Source organism: Achroia grisella, unplaced genomic scaffold (assembly GCF_030625045.1).
Source record: "Achroia grisella isolate CSIRO2021 unplaced genomic scaffold, CSIRO_AGI_Agris_v1 utg971, whole genome shotgun sequence".
Classification (NCBI taxonomy): domain Eukaryota; kingdom Metazoa; phylum Arthropoda; class Insecta; order Lepidoptera; family Pyralidae; genus Achroia; species Achroia grisella.
The window spans coordinates 651,628-673,684 of record NW_026713077.1 but is presented as its reverse complement, the minus strand read 5'-3'; the positions used below and the strand labels follow the sequence as shown (position 1 = coordinate 673,684).

The following is a 22,057-nucleotide window of genomic DNA, read 5'->3' as shown; positions in this document are numbered from 1 at the left end:
TTTTCAACAACTTTACTCTATTTTTTCTTGTTTGATGTAGCTTCCAATGTTGCATATATGCTGCACTAGTCGTCTGATGACGGGGCGGCCAGCTAGTTTTAATTCAATATTTTATGCATTTCATAAAGTTAACAGTTATTTTCGTTTAAAAGACACTGTAGTGTCTATCCAACGCATTAAATTCTGAATTTTAATTATTAATTTGACCTCAACTTTCTTATGCACTAATTATTGTATATTTTGTTTCAGGAATTCCCATTTTTAATGCAAAGGCGGACTGAAAATTCATTATTATTAGAAAATAGCGAATATGCCGTAGTATGTTTAGATTGTTATGAAAGTTTAAGGTGAGTGAACATTATTAATACTTCTTTTATCTAATTACAATGATAACACTTTACGGCTGACCTGATGGTAAATGGCTATCGTCACATGACGTCTATGGCACACTTTATCAGAATACTTAGGTGTATGCTTTTTCATTGTGATTTATCATCCTTCAACTGAAACACAATTTACATTTACAAAGTACGTCGTTCGGTAGCTAAAATAGGCGACACTAAGGTGCTAAAGCAGACTTTTGTACTCTGAGATACCGCGGTAGTAACCCGGTCAAAAGTCTGTAATATTTTACTTGTCGAAAGTAGAATAGTACCCCTATCGTGCTGACGGTACACGATGGCAGGTTCCCGGCGGATAATGATAGGATTAGCACGAAGTCAAGGCAAATAGTCAATCGTGATGAATCGGCCGGAACGAAGACAGTGGTTAACATCAGGATCGTAGTGTAGTGGGATGTGAATGAGACGTTTGTAATGCAGGACGCAGGCGCAGGACTACGAGCGGCGCGGCGTGCCGGTGGAGAAGCGAGAGTACAACTGGCTGCAGCAGCCGCCGCCGCCCGAGGACAGCGCCGACGTCACCATCGCCAGGCTGCCCTCCGGAGACCGCTCCGACAAGCTGGTACGCACCCCGCGCCGCCCCGCGCCGCCCCACACCGCCCCACACCGCCCCACACCGCCCCACACAGTCTTCACCTACTGTCGCATGCCGTCATGCAATGTCACAAGCCACCACGCACTGTCCTACGTCGTCATCATTATACATACTACTATTATTTTACCTAAATGTCGTTTGGCTAAAGTTAGTAATTAGTTTTATGGGAATTGCGTAAGGTTTTACAACTAAATACCAGTCTTTTATAAATCTGCCAGAAAAAAGATTTAAATATCATATAAACACTTCCTTTGCAAAAAAGCTTACTATATAATTGAAGAATTTGTTAATAATAACAATGTTTTTATAGAAGTTTAATAATAAAATGGATCGTGAGTATCCGAATTATAGAAATAGATATAAATATACATAAATAGCGCTGACACTACGTCATGTGACACCGGTGATACATACTCATGCCTTACCGTTCCGTAGGACTAAAGCGTTATGCCTTCATATCCTATAATTTCACTATCATGAGATTCCTTCCAACAAACACAACTTACAAGCTGCTTTGCTACTTAACTGACAATATCGAAAAATCAGTGGTTTGCCGCACGAGGTAACAATATACTGAGGTGCTTCCTTTTTTGTGCATGGCCAGTGTACATACACTATGTTATTCATACTATAGTATTTAATTTGCATATTTTTCTTTACCTTGTTTGTTCCTTTTAACGCCATATTTTTTTTATCTGTCTATTTAAATGGGCAATGAAGATTTACTCACACATACCACTTGATTTAAACTCAATCTCTGTTAGTTGTTAAAATTAACAGTTGTTTTTATTTATTGGAATATAAAATGTCAACTGCGAATGAACAAACTGGCGGCCTTTCTAACAAATAATGGACGGTTCCAGATACCACAGTCGCTGGTGATGTCGCGGAGTTCTTCCAAGAGGAACAGTCCAAAGCAACCGAGCGCCGCGCTCGCAGACAGAAGACTGACGCCCGCCAAGATCGACAAGTCAGATCAAGGTTAGTGGTACCCTCATTGTGAATATATATATATATATATATTCTAATACCATCGATTCCACAATAGTAGTACTAAATTGGTTTTCTTACGTAGATATACGGGTGTATTATGGCTTGAAACTTGCACGTCGTAGCATATTACTGAAATATGCTACGACGTGCAAGTCCTTACATAGTATAAAGTCGCCGCCGCTGGCTTTTCGCTGATGTCTTAAATTACGTAACGGATTTTAATGCAGTTTTCAGCAAACGATAGTGAGTCAAGAGGAAGGGGTATATATATAATACATGTGTGATATTGTATATAAGAAGCCTAGAAATTTGTCCGATGCCGGGGCGCGGGGCGGTTCGCTAGTATATAATATTCTCAAGTCACAGTGCTTAATTCTTATTAATTTTATGGGTAGAATTAGTAAGTCTGAGAATAGGATGCGAACTATTTTCCATTTTCTGAAGTGATAAGGTAGCCCTTAAGATTTAATTTTGTAATTTAATGTATTCGTATATGTATATTTAGTACTTTAATAATTGTCTACTCTCGGCGATAGCTGAGCGCCTATCGAAGTGCGCACAGGACCAGGACTGCTAGTAATATTCAGGTTGTTACAAAAGAGTGTGTAGGTCCAATATTCTTGCGATCTAAGTGAATATATGAAATAGAAATTGCTACTTTCAAAGATTTCTTAATTTCTAGTATAGCTATTACATCGGCGATTTTAAAATAATCAATATAAAACCTAGTTCAAATGTCGAGAGCGGTAAATACTTTTGTTTACCATAAAATTGTTCGTATTACATAAAATATTAAACACGAAAGTTTAAAAATAAATATTCTTTCAATATACAATATTATAATTTCACTAGTATGAAGGAAGCTCGACCTATTATCGTTGCTCTCGAATTCCGCCTGCTTTCAATACTAAACAATGAGAATTCATTTATACGGCTGGCGCGAAGCTACAGATCCCATTATGAACTGCGACCGTGCTGTAGGTGGGAGGTGGTAACCACCTGTGGATGCTAAGTGCCACCCTCGTCGTACGAACAAAGAGTTTCTAATGTCGCAGACGGGCTATATTCTTTAGCGCGATTGTTATTTTAACCTAAGAGCTTTTAACTTTGCTATTTGGCAGTTTGTATTCTCTAAAAAATATTAAAAATGTGATTTTGAACAAGATTTATTTAAAAGAGCAACACGTAACTTTTGGTTGATTGTTTTTGTAATGAGTCTACTTTCAGAATTAGTGGTACAATAAAAAATATAACTCTTTAAAATAAAAAATATTTTATTCGTGGACATTCTAGCCGTTTATAAACGTCATGTTTTTGTTTTAATATATTTCTCTACGGTCAAGTTCAGTATATAGATTCAATTGAGAAAAACTGACAAGAAACTCAACTGAATATTTATCCCTTTATTTACACTGTGTACTTATATAGTCACCACCGTACCACCCGCCAGAAACCGAAATACCATCCTGATCATCTGGATGAATGGCGGTCTTCCACAGTGCGGTTTTCTAGAAACTTTTTACCACGCACAACCACATTGTGGAATCACCTTCCAGCAATGGTATTTCCGAACCGATACGATATTGAAACCTTCAAGAAAAGAACTTATTCCTTTTTAAAAGGCCGACAACGCACTTGCAATTCCCCTGGTGTTGCGGGTGCTTATGGGCGGCGGTAATCAATTACCATCAGGTGAGCCGCATGCTCGTTTGTCCGCTGTGTTATAAAAAAAAATATAGGTGTCGATGTCTAACATTAAATGTAAATTGCATTAAGAACTATTGAAATGCGAGTTTTTCATTTAAGTAATCGTTAAGTGAATTTAGGCTTTGCTTAATAAATTTAATTTAACAGATGTTTTAAATTTATTTAAAGGTAATTCCAGTCCATTGGTGTGGTACATATAGATATTGATATATTGAAAAGCAAGGGTGAAAATATTTGCCTCTAGAATTTCTCTCTTAATGAGTCACGACTCTTAATACAGTAAATCGCATGATTTTTTGGTAATGGTACGGTTGTTAGTAATGGTAATTCACTGCCATCCGTGAAAAAGAAAATAGTGAAAGGTTCAACGGGGTGTCCAGTCTGTTCGTTGAGTGTTCTCTCCCCCGCTCCCCCGCTTCCCCGCCCCCCCCCGGGCACCCCGGCCGCCCCGCGTGTCACCCGATACCTCTTTGAGTGGTGCGCGGGCCGCGTTACACGGCAAGTTGAGGCGCGCTCGGCTATCGCGATCGCTATTTTATTTTTATCTACAACATTCAGGGTTGCCACATTCAGCGAATCTTAATAATATTATAAACCCGAAAGTTTGTTACTATGGATGTTTGTCACTGTTTCACGCAAAAACTACTGAAAGGATTTTGATGAAAATTTACAGTAATATAGCTTATGCATCAGAATAAGAATAGGCTATATTTTTTATTGAAATTTTACGCGGGTGAAATCGCGGGAACAAATATATATATATATATATATATATATATATATCATCTCATCTGTCATACTCGTGAACGAGTGCTGCTTGTAGGAACTGGTCTGGTCTTATCACTACGACTGATTTAATCTTATTGTGTTTTTATATTTGAGCCTAATAAATTAGTGCTAGTTGGTAGTTTGCATTCATACGTATCGACTTGTAAATGTGAACTTACAAGAACACACAAGTTTCTTATGATGAGACAGCTTTCCAAGAAAGCGGTAGATTTAAAAAAAATTGTTGACTATTCAAAAGTGCTTAAATTAAGTATATTTGAATAAATGATTTTCTATTCTATTCTAATTGTTTTTTTTTTATATAATTGAAATAATAATAACCCAGGAGAATTTACACAGAGCTTAGTCAGCGAATCTAACCCGCGACCTTCGAAGATGAAATTAGACCTGAGAGAGCACCTGATCGCGTTACCCTGTGATACCCGTGATACTGATCGTTCGTTACCATTCCGAAGGACTAAGATGTCATGCCTCTTATCCTTATAAATCTTTCTGCCTTATCTATAGACCAATCAAGCTTTCAAAAATGTCCCAAGTCGAAGCCCAAGCGACATGTTTCTTTAATGGATGATAATGCTATGGTTCATCCGCCTGCGATAACGATTTACGCTGGCGGGGCACCAGTGGAGGATAATAAGATGAGCATGTCACCACAATCACTATGGCAATCTACCACGCCAGCGGCGGTACACAGTTGTGTACAGTCACCCATCGGCCAGTAGTCTTCCTTTATGAATTTTATCTATGACTCCACACTATGCTATGCCTGTATCATGGAAGTCAAAGGAAGTTTAGTCAAAGTAACATTGGTACGGTGATCAGAGATGATGATAATTTTGCGTTTACATAATAGTAATATTGATAATATATGACAAAAGTTAAAATTATTGATAATAATAATAACAAAAAATATATAAAAATTATACATATACAGACCGCATGTCAACATGTTATGTCTCACTTTTACGTCCACATAAACTCCTTTGTTTTGCTTGAAATATAATATTACTTCCCTTTACGGCTCTCTCAAATCCCAAGAAAATAAACCCTATGCTATGGTAACAAGGTTACATTTTAACGGCATGTGATTTGTGACATTTGGCGGTTGGACGGTTTAATATGATGAGAGCAAGCCGGGATATCACAACGTATTGGCATTTCGTATAGATTGTTTTCGACTCTGGATTTGGTACAAGGCATAGGCAAACAGCGGTTTATTATTATTATTTATTCGAAATCCTTTTTACATGTGTGGTTGTACTACCATATAAAGTATAAAGTCTTGCATAATGATTTGCTCTATGGAAATACTGGGTCCTCAGGTTTCTCAGCGTTTTTCAGTACGTATCGTGGTCCACGGTATGTACTCAACTTATACACTAATTTCAATTATATTTGAGAAACGTACGCGCGCTGTTGGGTGAGCTCTTTGTAACTATCATGGTAGGGGAACGGAGGAATATAAAAAAACAACTGCCTACATTTTTGAACAGCGTATACGCTTTAAATAGATTCAAAATAGTTGACCCGAATAGTCTCCATCACAATTACTTGAAATTTATCGTTATATTTCGTCTAATTTACATAATGTTGAAATGATTGCCTAGTAAAATATATTACTGTAAAGTTTCATCAAAAACCGTTGAGTAGCTTTTGCGTGAAAGAGTAACAAACATCCATTCATCCATCCATACTCACGAATATTTATAACTAGCTGTGCCCGCGGTTTGCCGCGCGTTAAATTTCAATAAAAAATATAGTCTAATAGCAGTACCGGCAAACGTTGGTTTACCTTAAAATAAAAAAGAAATTTAGGGGTGGACGACCCCTAACATTTAGGGGGTATGAAAAATAGATGTTGGCCGATTCTCAAACCTACTCAATACGCTCACAAAATTTCATGAGAATCGGTCAAGTCATTTCGGGGAGTATGGGAACGAAAACTGTGACACGAGAATTTTATATATAAGATGTATTTTCTGATGCATAAGCTATATTACTGTAAAGTTTCATCAAAATCCGCTGAGTAGTTTTTGCGTGAAAGAGTAACAAACGTTCATACTCACAAACATTTGCGTTTATAATATTAGTAAGATAAAAACTCTAGTGAGATGCACCACGCGACATCCGTCCGTATGTCCGCCCGTGACGTCATCCGCAGTGTACATCAGAATTGAATATCGTGCTCGGCGTCGTATCGGGTGGGGGTGGCTACAACCCCGGTACGAACTTCTACGTCACCGATGCTCGATGTTGTTGTCATGTCAACCTTTACAATTGTTGCCGATATTGAGTTTTCATATAGTTGTTTTTTTAAACTTGCTGCTGTCAAGGTCTTCAACCCGCGGCCCGCCGATGTGTTTTCTGCCGCCCGCCAACATCATAGACCCACTCTCATTAACGACAATGAAATTATAAGGAGTATCTTTAATGTAAAATAAAAAAATGATTATAAAAATACCTATAGTGCGGCCCGCTGTACAAAAAAAAATAATAATTTGGACCTAGATTTGTAAAACGTTGAAGTCCGCTGGCCTAGGGCATTATAGAATATATATATAATTATAGAAAACACCCAGACCCATACAAACTCATGAATAGAAAGGTTTGTACTATGCGAGGATTTGAACCCGCGACCATCGGAAAAAAACCGGTGTGCTGAAAATCGCGTGCCGAGGCCGTCATATAAAAGATAGACCATATTTGTTCTCGTGATATCATCTATCTCCTTGTCAAACTTCATTAAGATCCGTTCAGCCTTTTAGTTGTAAAATATCAGATAGACAATCAAACAGACATACTTTTATGTTTTTAATATTGGTGTAGATACAGAAATTTAACGGTTCTGGATACCTAAATCAGTGACTTAATAAATGAAACTTTGCCTTTTCAATTCGATGAAATTAACGTGGAATGTGCAAAGGCGTACAACAGCAAAAGAAGCAATTCCGGCGCCGACAACGTAACAGCAAAGCGCGGATTATTGGAAACCCATTTGTGGTGTTACGGACGGGATGAGGTGGCGTGCGGCCGCTCTGTCAGCGGACGATGACGCGGAATATGAACTTCCTACGGCTGTCAAAATTAAAAGAGTTAGATGTCGCATAGTGATCTAAATTCGACCATAGTTAACTTTATTAAGGTCTATTGTAAAAGACTTGTTTCATATAGATTACCTTGACGACAGCACGGAAATAAACCTCATTTTTTTTAAAATAATAATGGGATTGCGCTTGGTGTTACCACATCTGATGGTAAATGATGGCAAGACCTAGGATATGGCGCGCTTACCCAGAAGATATCCTATTCACCATAGACTTGAAGAATCCGGGGTTGTATTTCTCCGGGAACACAAAAGCTGGAAGTGTGTTCCACTCTTTGGCAGTGCGTATTAGGAAGGACGATGCGAACCGCTCAGTGCGAATGTGCGGAATTTCCACGACGTACGGATGAAGTCCCAGTGTTCGTTGTGTTGTCATCAATTCGCTATTTTGACAATTATATTTTTCTTTATTCTACCACTCATTCCGAAAGCAGATAATTCACAAGGAGTACCATTATTCTCTTATAATTAAAACATTTTGAAGAGATTACAGCATGGGATTTTCATATTATAGTATACTCCTGGTGTTTCAGGCGTCTATAGGCTATGGTAGCCATTTACTATCAAATAGGCCGTAAGCTTGTTTAACGCATTATCGTATTATAAAAAAGAACTTATTCATGTATCATATTTCGTTTTCATGACGGCCTCGGTGGTCGAGCGGTTTAGTACACCGCTGTACTTGCGACGGACGCGGGTTCTATTTAAGTATGTACATTAGTCCTTGAGTACCCATAACTACTAACTAGGTGACATTGTGTGAAAGGATATTATTATTTTACCGACGCTGTAAGTGGTACCCGACCTTTACCCGACTTCCATATCCGACTGGCTTAACAATAGATGCCGATTGGACGTAGTCGGAATTTTTTATTTGTAACAATGCGAGCGGGTACGGATCTTGTTAATTGTCTGTCCCCCGGACTGGGATTCGGGATCACGCCCGCGTTGTCATGACAACGGAGGTGGATTACCGATTAAGTAGTTGGCACGTGTTGCTAACCTAAATCTGGACCTTTGTAATGTTTAGAGATCGGATTTACTTGATTATGCCTCGTTAGTTTTGTTTTCGTTTTCGTGAAAATAATTATTTAATTACTTGCATTAAAAATATGCTTGGTAAGTCAAATCAAATCAAAATATGTATTCATGTAGGGTCTGTTACAGACCGTGTGAGGAATCGAACCAGCGACACCATCAGATGTAAAGCTATGTGCTAAACCTCTAGATCATCGAGGTCGTATTGTGACTGAAGATCACTTTAGTCGTACCATCGACTAAGTCTCGTAAAGATATACAATGAATGAAATTAAATGTAATAAAAAAACAAACATTTAAATATACTGTTATGTACAAGTACATAAATAAGTATAAACATACGACAATGAGCAAGACAAAGAAGCATCAATAGGCGGCCTTATCGCTGAAAAGCGATTTCTTCCAAAGATACCTAGAAACTCATACATAGTATAGTTGACATCGCTGTTGTCTACGTTGATAGTATGTAATGTTGATGCATGAGATATGCGCACGTGTGCTCACACGGACGTGTATATATATTTGTATATATGTATATATATGTTTGTATAGTTGGGCGTCGATATCGATTCACTACTCAACATATTGTACACATTTGTCATCACAGTTTGTTGGTGTTTGACTAACTCATGTACGACTTGGAGGGGAAATATGTATTGGCAATGATATTTATTATTTACTACCTGCTCGACTCTGCTGTTCATGCGTTTACTTCAATCTATCCTTACTAATATTTGAAATGCGAGAGTAACTCTGTCTGTCTATCTGTCTCGCTTTCACGCCAAAACTACTAAACCGATGGAAAATAAATTTGGTACACAAATAGTGTACCAAATTTATTTTCCATAGACTCTGAGAGGTTAGGCTATTTTACTTAGGCGAAAAAAGTGTTGAAAGCAGAGATGAAAAGTTGTATAGACATTTTTAAAGCTAGAATCTTGAACCTTATTGTTTAGACTTTTGATTAAATATAAATAAATATGCCATTTAAATGTTGTAAAAAAATACCCTTAAGGGGGTAAAATATTGCATGGAAATTCGACATTTTTGAAGCTAGGATGTCATGAATGTTTCTTATTTGTAAAATGATTGAAAATTGTCATCGAGGTCACTTCCACGCGGACGAAGTCACAGACAAAGCTAGTTCTATATATATATACAATAACGGTTTACGCTGGCGGGGCAGCAGTGCAGGACAATGGGAGCATGAGGCTGACCTCATCAGACCTCATCAACTGACCTGAGTCAGTTAGTACTTTTAGTACTAATGATCCGATTTCTAGGAATGCGTAATGACAGGTTGGGCTCCACATGGTTGTCCCGGGAAATCATCGTGATAAATTCCTGGTGACTATGCCACTGGTGCAGGCGGATGCTCTATTACATATATATACATTACTAGCTGTCCCGGCAAACGTTGTTTTGCCATATAAATTAATAACGCTATAAAAAAATAGGGGTTGATGATAGAAGGGTGAAAATTTAGGATAATATGTATTTTTGTATGTTGTATCATAAAAAAATAGAAACTAAAATTTTTGTCTAAAAAAAAACATAAAAAATTTAGGGGTGGACTACCCCTAACATTTAGGGGGATGAAAAATAGATGTTGGCCGATTCTCACACCTACTCAATACGCTCACAAAATATCATGAGAATCGGTCAAGCCGTTTCGGAGCAGTATGGGAACGAAAACTGTGACACGAGAATTTTATATATATATAAGATATATATTATTAACCGGGTCTTAACACGTAAGAGGTAAATACCTTTATTTGCCATAAATTAGTTCGTGTTAAAACCCGGTTAATAATATAAATAATCTATATTAAACTCGAAAGTTTAAAAATAACTATTACATATATATGTTTTTAATTGATGATAATGTAATAGTGCATCCGCCTGTGCTGAAGTTGTACTCTAATGGGGAGTGGTAGACAGAGAGCGAGAAAATAGGTTGGCATGCTCCATGGATATGTTGTGTTTAATAATATTAGTATACATTATTCAGGAATATCAATTTATATAATATAAACTGGCTGTACTCGCGACTTCGTCCGCGTGGAATTTAACTTTAATTTTATAAAATAAAAGTAGCCCAAGTTACTCCTTATTACATCAGCTATCTGCCAATAAAAGTCTCGTCAAAATCTGTCCAGCCATTCCAGAGATTTGCCGGAACAAACACACAGACAAACAAAAGTTGTAAAAAATGTTATTTTAGTGTATGTAACATATATATATTCATATACATGTAGTAAAAAACGGTTATTTCAATATTACAAACCGACACTCCAATTTTATTTATATGTATAGATGTCTTTTAATTCTGTGATGGTATAAAACTAGCTTGGTATATCCCGTCATCCCTCGCTCTCTGTATGCAACGTGCCTTATGAGGTTTCACTGCGCATGCTCGCCCCACACTAGGGGTAGTTTGTCGTAACGCTGCCTGTCGGGGTGTTTATATTTGTTCCCCGCATCCCCCCGCTAGGGTCTAGTACAGGCAGCTACTGGGATCCGCAACATTTACATAGATGTATTCGTTTGTTGATGCATCATAGTTATTATATGTAGGATGTTTATTCACTTGGCTCAGTGGCTGAAATTGATGAAGATATATAAACTAGCTGTTTTGTCATATAAATTAACATCTCTATTAAAAAATAGGGGTTGATCGTAGAAGGGTGCAAATTATATATTTTTCAAAGCTAAATCATAATAAAATAAATATAAAATATAATGTCGAAAAAAATAAAATATATTTAGGAGTGGTAGTTCAACTCTTATCACTTGGAGTATGAAAAATAAATAGCCGATACTCAGACCTACTGAATAGGCATATAAAATTTCATAAAAATAGGTCAAGTCATTTCGGAGGAATTCACTAAAATTATGACAAACCAATTTTATATTATACTAGCTGTTCCCGCGACTTCGTCCTCGTGGAATTTAACTTTATTTTTTTTTTAATAAAAATAGCCTAATTTTCTCCTAATTCCTTCAGCTACCTGCCAATAAAAGTCCCGTCAGAATCAGTCCAGCCATTTCAGATATTAGCTTTAACAAACAGACAGACGGACGGACAGACAGACAGACAAAAATGGTAAAAAATATTATTTTGGTGTATTTATATTCATGTACATGTAGTAAAAAACGATTATTTCAATATTACAAATAGACACTCCAATTTTATTTATATGTATAGATGTTTTCATGAACGGGGTAGGCAGAGTATGGTCAGTTATGAACTCTAACATATTACACACAAAGTGTAATATATCGGGAATTCCTAGTAATTGTAAATAAAGTCGGTTTTATTATTATTTCTTTAGTTATGAATACTATTCTAGCGATTGATTAAATATTTTTATAGCATTTAACAAAATATAATGTTGTCAACCCTACTGGTGACACATCCATCTTGCTGGGAGTGCTTTCCACTTAAATGGCGGCCCGTTTTGCGTCGCGCTGACGCAGTGATTTGATTATGTTTATATTCGTAAATTTGTCGTAAATAACATTATGAAGGATGAATGATGAAGTATAATAATGAAGAATTCTATTGCCGAAAGAATTTTTGAAATCTGTTAGGCCTATGTCCAGCAGTGGACGTCTTCCGGGCTGCGATGATGATGATGATGAAGTGATATTTTACTGTTTATTCATATAGGTAAGAGGATATTTTTGTATTTTCATAAGTCTGTAACGTATGAAAATAATCATCAAAAAATATCCTCTTTATTGACGACCTCGGTGGTCTAGCGGTCTAGCACACTGCTTTACGTCCGATGCTCGCCCGGGTTCGATTCCTCGCACGGCACAAACATTTGTATTCATGAGTACGATTGTTTGTATCGGTCTGTGTGTTTTCTAAGTATGTATTTACGAAAATAAAAATTATTGTATTTGTATCAGTTGTCTAGTACCCATAACACAAGCTTTAGCTAGCTTAACTTGGGTCTAGATGGCGCTGTGTGAATTGTCCTGAGATTATTATTATTATTATTCTATTAGTTTAATATCTGATCTATCCACTATCTGATCCGTGCAACTTCGTTCTGCGTAAATGTAAACTTACAAGGATTATATAAAAGAGCAACACACAAGTTTTTTGCTCGTTCTTCTTGTGATGAGACAGCTTTCCGAACGAGCGGTAGATAAAAAAAAATTGTTATGACTATTTAAAAGTGCTTACATAATTTTATTTGAATAAATAATTTTCTATTCTATTCTATTTTATTCTGCATGACACTTACGTGACATTTATCATTATATATCTCGTCCTTTTTGTCTCGTATCTTTTTGATATATAGCCCATGTGTTATTCTGAAGAACCTTACTAATAATATAAAACGAATATTTGTGAGTATGGATGGATGTTTGTTACACTTTCAGGCAAAAACTACTGAGCGGATTTTGATGAAACTTCGCAGTAATATAGCTTATATATTAGAAAAACGTACGAAGTTTCGTGAAAAAGTAACAAATATACATCCATTCATACTTACAAACTTTCGCATTTATAATATTAGTAAGAAGTAATATAGAGCTGAGTGCGTATAAAATCAGAATTCAGCTCGCAAAACAATGCGAGCTTGGGTAGTAGGCGCTGGTAATTTTCTGGGATCACGCGTACCACGTAGACAGAGGCTCCCAAATGTTAATCCATTAAGGAGCACGAGTACGTGACGTAAACAGCGGCCGTAAACACGATCTAGTTAATGCTTCCGTACATTACAAGCGACGTGGGGCCGTATGGTGGCAGCACAGAGGGTGCGACTACAGCAGTGCTACAACTGAACTGTTGTAGCGTGGAAAGGGCAGCCAATGGCGCTGTTCAATGGGGATTTGTTTTTAAGCCGTTAAAATTACGAAATTCTCTTTTTTTAATAGTTTCGTACAAACTAATTTATTAAGTAGGCATAATCCGAACGAACAGAACGTTCGGGTGGAATCGGTCTACTGACTAAATAAACTGTGTACGGGTCGGACGGAACCCGCAAAAGTCACGAATAATTACAATGACCAAAGGGGGACCTCTGTGCCATGTGGCGCGAGGGCGGAAGTCGTTTGTGTCGAGTGGTTTTAGTGAAACCATTTTGTTTGTAACAATATTATAGTGTTTATTGTGATTGAATCGTACTTTTCACCAATATGACGTTTGCAATGACAAGTTCATTTACAAACACCAAATAAGTCGAATGTTGTTGAATACCGCCTTGCTGTGATGGTCGCAGATTCGACCATCCCACGGTACAAATATTTAAATTCAGGAGTATGATTGTATCGATCCGTGGTTTTCAAATAATCTATACATATAAATAAAATTGGAGTGTCTGTCAATATAAATAGGGTACGTACACCAAAAAAACATTTTTTATAATTTTTGTCTGTCTGTCTATCTGTATGTATGTTCCGGCTAATCTCTGAAATGGCTGGACCGATTTTGACGGGAGTTTTGTTGGCAGGTAGCTGATATAATAAGGAGTAACTTAGGTCACCTTTATTTTAGAAAAGAAAGTTAAATTCTACGCGGACGAAATCGCGAGTACAGCTAGTTTATAATATAATATCTCTGGACAATAAATAAAACGTCCCAAACTAAATACAGCTTCCGTTATGGATACTAAACAACTGATATAAATACTTACCATAGATAGTGTTTTTGAATATATATATTTATATGTAGTCCCATAACATAAGCTCTGCTAAGCATGTGATTAGATGGCGCTGTGTGAATTGTCCAGGTATATTTTTGTTAACTCGAAACAACATATTTCATGTAGACTTAATAATAAAGCGTATCTCATTTCTCATACACACCTATTTTAGTCGCCAAGCAGCTTTGTAAGCTGTGTAATACTGTGTATGTCTATTAAAGGGTGAGATATGGCAGTAAGTTTACAGGGCAGCAGTCTCTATCCTTCGGCAAGGCTACGCATGGTATCATCCCATCTACATATACTGTTAACGCGAAGAAAGAAAGTTAGGAGGCCAGCTAGATGCTGAGAAGACGAAAAGGCCATAGTATCTTGTTGTAGGTTTCACTCGCTACAGAAATGATTATTAGATGTAAATAACAATGAACAGTAACAATATCAAAAGATACACAAACAAACATACTCATGTCCGGTGAAGATATTAAATATCAATTGATGGCGGGTTCCGCAATAAAACCGGTCGGGTTCGACATGCGCCATCTGTATTGGAGCTGGATCGGATACTAGGGATGGTTTAACGGGTGGGGACAGGGGGGACAGTGCTGCGTTCCAACTGCAAGTGCACGGGTACTAGTACTAAACTTGGCAATCAATTTACGGTCTCGATGTTGGACCGGTTTAGTACACCGCTTTTCTGTCGATAGACGCGGGTTCGATTCATTTTATACGTGTATTATATATGTATTCACAAACTATTCTAGTACATTAGTAGATTGGTATTTTAGTCTTGAAATAGGTCTAGAAAAAGTTGCGAGTGCAAAATGTGTTGCTTTGGCTTACCATCACTTACCATGACAAAACTCTTCCCCCCGATCGATGCTCCGTCTTCCACTTTTACAAGGATTGAAATTACGACGCCCTTTTCCTTACGAATTTTCAGGTAAGAGTTTATATTCAGCAGTCACTCTATAAGTCCAAGTCCTTCTGCAGGCTTAGAGTGCCTCTTTGGCAATTACAAAAACAATGCAAGAAATTTTATTTTTATTATTATTACAACTATGTACTCGAGTGTCGCCATTTTATCGTTGTTTCTACAAATATAAAAGAGTTTAGTGACTGGCTCAAGTGACAAGCCTCAAACTAAAGGCCCCTCGGCGTATTGCTCAGTATTCGGTGCACGCTTCGTATTTGCGACGTATGTACTGAAGCTTGTACGAGGCTCTCTTTTGTTCACTCGATGCATGAAACTTCACAACTCGTGTCTCGATTGTACGTATATCTGTGCTCGTTTGACTGTTGTTGGTGTGCATCGAGATGTTTGTCTAACCGCAGTAGTGGTGAGGAAAATCGATTGCAGAAGATACTAGTTGTTATTTGCGATGTTATCTGTGTTATGAGACTATGATTTATATGGATGATAATGGAATTATGTCCCCGTCTGCACTGACCTTATAAGCTGGCGGGGCACCAGTGGAGGAGGATACTGATAATAAGTTATTATGTACCTTATATATCACGGATTCTGAAAATTATTCAGATTTATATCAACTGCTGAATTTCACCATCGCACTACCCGCCAGAAACTAAACTGCCATCCTGAATGGCAGGTCTTCACCATGTGTTTTTCCGACGTGAAAACTTTTTGACACGCACAACAACAGTGTGGCCTCGCCTTCCAGCCATGGTATTTCCGAACCGTTACGATATTGAAACCTTCAAGAAAGAGCTTATTCATTCTTAAAGGGTTGAAACACTCTCGCAATTCCTCTGGTATTGTTGTGCGCCGGTGATCAAATTCAAATTCAAATTCAATAATCATTTATTCATGTAGGGCATTTTAGCCGCTTATGAACGTCAAGTTTTTACATTATAATTTTTTTTCCCTACCGTCCACTTACTACCATATACAAAAGAAAACATAATCAGTTGCGTTGTTTAAAAGACTTAAATTGAGCAATAGAACAGTGGCTTTATTGTGATTAGAGATTTATTTCTGAAATTTATAGATTCTCTGGGATTTTCATTTAATGTTTAAGAAAATTGTTAATTATTTTGTCATGCTAAAAAATCCTTTAAACTTAAAGATACATTCATTTAATTGGCGACATTAATACCCATGCTTGATCTATGCACGTTCATAAAATGTAGTATTTTTATAGTACGTACCCACAAGAGAGTTTAACAAATTTCGAGGCAAACTCGTCGGACAAAACAAACAGTCGGAAGTCCTGAAGGTCTTTACTAAATGGACGTGTGTCATACAAATGTTGAAATATTGCTGACCAACGTTCGTCGTGTTCTCAATCTTATTGCCCTGGGGTTGAGTTGATGTTCGTTTGTCGCGGTTCGGGTGGTAAAATCGGGCGTCGGTATCAAGACGTTATTGCCATGCTACCCCCTTTTTACGAGCGCTTAATCTTCGGGTCGCTGTGTATAGTACTTTTTGTGTTTGCACTGTCTTATACGATACGAGAAATAAAAATAATTTATATTGAAATAAACTTAATATAAGCACTTCTCTTATTCTGTTACTCATTTCAAACGAATTAACCAAGAAGCACGAGTTCGAAAACAAAATAAAATTTGAAATGCAGGACATAAGTCAGTGAAAATGCAAGCCTTGATATGATAGTGTTCGTGAGTTGTAATATGGACGTTACATGATGACAATGGAAGGATGATATATTTGTTCACCGTAGTACTACGACCGTCCCATGATGACGATTACCACTTACCATCAGAGGGCTTCAGCTAGTTAACCATTCTAAAAATATTAATCGAAAAGATAGAATATTTTCCGGTAACTGTTTATCTGATTTTAATAACTTTTGGCCGATAGAGAGCAATGGAAGAGTGAGAGATATACTGCGCCGACCCCAAATAATGGGATAAAGGCAAGGCAATGATGATGGCCCTAATTACAAAAAAGTCCAAGAGATGATATTTAATATAACTCGGGTAACTATATATCCGATTTTAATAATTATCGTCCGTAAACAATGGAGATGGGAACGCTTGGTGCGCATGCGCGTCCCCAATGCGGCCGGCACGGGGTAGAGCACCCCACACCCCTCGCTACGTAGCTCCAGTGTTAAGTGTCGCTACAGCGTATACACCCCTCGTGATAGGTGGCTTATGCATACATACCTTGTATGTGTACGTTTGTTTATGCAGATATACAGTTCCGTATGCTTTTGTTACATTTATAGCAACAACTATGGATATTGGGCTTTGTTTGACTTATCATTTTATATCCGGGAAATGATGTCAACATATTCTGTTACCTCTCAGGAGTTGTTATTCTAGAGGGCTAAGGTATATATTACTCGTAATTTCACTGCCATATCTCAGCCTACAGAGTAGATCATAGCTTACGAAATAGATGAAATATTCCATCTTCAAACGCAGGCAATACACTTACAAATATCTTAGTGTATCGGATGCTCATGGACGGCGGTAATCACTTACCATCAGATGAGCAGCAAGGTTAATTGTCCCCTATGCTATATTTAAAATATTAAGATATATTAAAAAATATTTAAAACATAAGGTAAAAAAAAATCTTTTACGGAGAAATCAACTTCTTAGAATTCCATGTCACCTTGCGGGTTCCGGGTCCATTGTTTGGCAGAGACGAAACTTCCAAGCCTTTCCCGGAACTTGTGACCCGGGTGTAGGTTTAACATTCCTTTTGCGGTGAGTGTTGAAGTACCCGACGTCAACACACCTTTACCGCTCGTATTCCTCTACCTGACCAGCCAAATCTGGTAGGAGCCTGCTAGTGCAGCTTTTGATACACGTTCTAATATAGAACTTACTGCTCTCTAGACAGGCCAAGATCTTTAGAATATTGTAGAGAGATTAACATAAATACATATTACTACTGTTTCATATATACTAACAATACGTAGTACGTACGTAGCACTGTTAATTAAGTAGTGCTACGACGGAGCTACGCTTGATTACAATGTGATTGGTCCGTCGGGCTTCGCTGACTGTTCCAACGCCGTAGCACATAAACGAAGTGGCTAATACCCCTCAATTTATTGCAAGCCGCGCTACACTAGCGGCCACTTGTAAATTCTACAAGCTGAATATTGCTACGCCGTAGAAGATTTATCGCTTAAGCGCTACGCCACATTCAGTAGTTCAAATAAGTGACCTGTATGTAATGTATTTCTTATCAAGCAGCTTGGTTTGCGTTTCGGCTTGATTTTTAGATATAGTAGTGAAATTATTTGTATATATAAAATATTTTTTTTCTTATTAATTGTTTAACCGGTTGGTTATATATTCAATGTTTTTTCTATTTGAGTATATAATTGAATTAGTGCGATTTGGTAGTTTTTATTCACACACTTAAACTTAAAAATGTAAAGTATGAATAAAATTATTAAAAAGAGCAACACGCAAGTTTCTTGCTCGTTCTTGTGATGCGACCGCTTTCCGAACGAGCGGTTGATTAAAAAAAATGTGATGAATATTCAAAAGTGCTTCAATGTAAGTTTATTTGAATAAATAAATTTCTATTCTATTCTATTCTAATAATATTTACATTGGTTTATGTTTACGAAATATAAATAAAAGATTTTTAAAACTTCATTCGTATACAGTCATCAATATAAAGCTACGTTATCCGACATTGAAATGAGGTGATTTTTTTTTTAATTTGTAAACGTTTATTTAATTATTATGAATCTCGTACAAAACCGGGGTGGGCGGCTAGTTGTCCTATGAATTTATTATGTACGTCTAGAGAAGCGTTTTTTCCACGAGAACGTAATAAATTGTAACCCGACACGACCTCACGGCGCGGCCCGCAATATTAACCGTGACCTCAGTGGCGAGTTGTAAGATACGCCACCCGGGGTTACTATATTGTATGTTGGAGTCTGTTGCCTTTTTTCCGACTACTCTACTGCTGTTGGCCGCATAAAATATATATAAAGGCCAGTTTTATAGCTTCACCGGACGATATGTGCATATTTGTAAGAATGCACATCAAATTATTTAGAAAAAAAGGTGAATACTGTAATTTTAACTTAAGGAATCCAAATAATCTCATTCTCCCATACAATACTACAAACTTGTATAGCAGAAATGCCTATTGTATGTCAATAAAAATTTACAATAAGTTGCGGGATGATATAAAAATACTACCGATAAATATGTTCAAGAGAGAGTTAAAACGATGGCTGATCAATAAGTGTTTTTACTCTGTTGATTGAAGTAGGTAATCGTAGTACTTTGTCCAGAAATTTAAATTTAGTTTAATAATGATGAAAATAAAAATGAAACTGAGAAATATGTATAATCTTATAATAATAAATGGACACTGTTAATTTTTGCACCAGATATAATATATACATATAATTTATGTATCACACTTGTGTGATACATAAATTATAATTTTTAAAATCCTATAAACCACTTTTCAGGCAAAATAAAGATATTTGTATTTGTATTTGATAGTGGGCGAGTGCAGATGGCACTCCATACCCCGCGGATAGACTTGTGGATGGCTAAATGCTAACTCTTGTCTGATGGATACGATTGCAGTCTGACAGCACCGCAAGGGGTTCGAACCTCGGCTCAGGGTACGGTGACTCTGTGGGGTCGCTGGTTTCTTAGCCGACTGTGGTGCACTAATGAGATAGAGCGACGTGATAGGAAACTTCGTGCTCTAAAAAAAGTAAAGTGCTCTGCGTTCTTGGTATGTGACCAGTTAAAGAATTCAGTAAAAAATTGCTTCCATTAAGCGACTTCTTTAATCTTTTTTTTTACCGACTCCAAAAAAGGAGGAGGTTTTTAATTCGGGTACTTTTTTATTTATTTACATGTTGGTTACTTCATAATTTCGTCATAACCCTGGAGAACTCATGCAGCGCCATCTAGTCCCATGTTAAGCAGAGCTTGTGTTATAAGTACTCGACAACAAGTACTTACAAATAGTTTTTTTTATTATAAATACTTGCATAGTATACGTAGAAAATGCCCAGACAAACAATCACACTCATGAATACAAATGAATCGAATCTGCGACCATCGACAGTAAGCCGGTGTGCTAAACCACTAGATCCGTCAAATATAATTCTGTACAGATAGAGAGTAGTATGTCGCATTCAATTGTGAATACTCAACGCTAACAGTCGAGTCGACAGGCGGCGGCCAGTAAATACCTATACAATAACAGGCACTACAAATGTGAATAATTTATTGTAACACGGCAACACAAAGTTGGCAACGAGTGCGCGGCGCGTGGAATTATTCACGGCGACTTCACTGACTGGGTGCATGCTGCCTCCTAGGTGCCGCCACTCTAGTGATGTACACGAGGGTTTATATCGATAGTTTGTACAGGATTAATCTTAAAATTATATTCATGGCAACTTCACTGACTGGGTGCATGCTACCGATGTATCACTACAATTGCGTCTAGTGATGTGCCAATGTGTTTGTATCGATAATTTATACATGATTACCGCAGGATGCAGAGGTAGACTTATGTCAAGTGGCATAAAGTATTTAATTTGACGGCTCGGTTTAACACACCGCTTTGTTTTCGATAGTCGCGGATTCAGTTTCTCGTAATATGCAAGTTTTCTTAACTTCATTTCATTTCATATATTCTATTTACAGTAAAAAATGTGTTTAATTAGTTCTGTCAGTAGTTTAGTACCTGTAACATAAGCTTAGCGTGGAACTAGATGGCGCAAAAGGATTGTCCAGAGTTATATAAAAATAAACTTTCAAGATCATGTATCAGAATATCATTATAAAAATGCACAGCCAGATAAAGCCGTGGGCGGACGCTAGTAATATAATAAATCTAAAACTTTAAACCTAGGATACAAGCACAAAATGAAAAACTTTGCCTTCCGAGTGAATAAATTTTACACAAAGTAATGTCCCTGCACTAACTGGGCGCTGAGGGTGGGGTTGCAAAGTTTCCTCCTGATTAGCAGGCTGGCTGCAACGATACAAGTATTCGACAAATATGTACGGCGTCGACAAAACGTCACCTGTAACACCGTGGACATAAAGTGCAATATTGCATAGCTTAACTTGGAAATGTGATGTCAAGTCATTATCTAGAATATTCTAACTTCTTTTCTTTTTGTTCTGTTTTCAAGTTGGTTTCGTTTGCGTTTTTTTATGTAGGTTATATTTTTTTTAATGGATAACAATGGAATGGTGCAACTGCTAGCTCTAACAGGAACCCATACGGTGGAAGATTATAGGATGAGTTCATGCTCATAATCAAGGCAGGCGAATTGATCAGGAATTAAGCACGATGGTTCCAGGAAAACCGTGTGGAAAATGACTCTACAGGTTCAGGTGGTGACTGGTCCTAACATTTCTCTCACCACATCCAGGTTACGTTTCTTTTTCTTATGGATGATAAAGGATTGGAGCACCCGCGAGTTTACGCAGGCGGGGCACCAGTGGAGGATGATGATATGAACATGAGTTTAAGTCAGCTAGCTCATCGTTGTAAATTCACCATAAACTTACGATGGCTTCCGGGGGAACCACGTGGAGTTCTTTGGTACCATGTCTACCCTCTGTAGGTTAAGTTTAAATGTCCAATTTGTTTTTAATCGCAACTTTGCAAGAGCATCGTTATTCGCAACATTCATAACTACGTATGACTCGTATTAAAATACCGCAATCAACGCTTATAAAATACAATCGATATCGGAGCTATTAAATTATTAATGCCGAGTTTATTGTGTGCTTTTTGTGGAATTATGCATGAGTTACATCA

General features: G+C 37.3%; 1 protein-coding gene across 1 annotated transcript in view; it reads left to right on the top strand.

Moving 5' to 3' along the window:
• Positions 1 to 22,057, top strand: part of LOC131854250 (uncharacterized) — a 185,965-nt gene that overhangs the window by 115,129 nt on the left and 48,779 nt on the right. Inside the window, exons 16-18 of the mRNA XM_059205381.1 lie at positions 250 to 347; positions 822 to 963; positions 1,860 to 1,977. Coding sequence (XP_059061364.1) covers positions 250 to 347; positions 822 to 963; positions 1,860 to 1,977 — 358 coding nt within the window. The remainder of the gene's footprint in view (positions 1 to 249; positions 348 to 821; positions 964 to 1,859; positions 1,978 to 22,057) is intronic.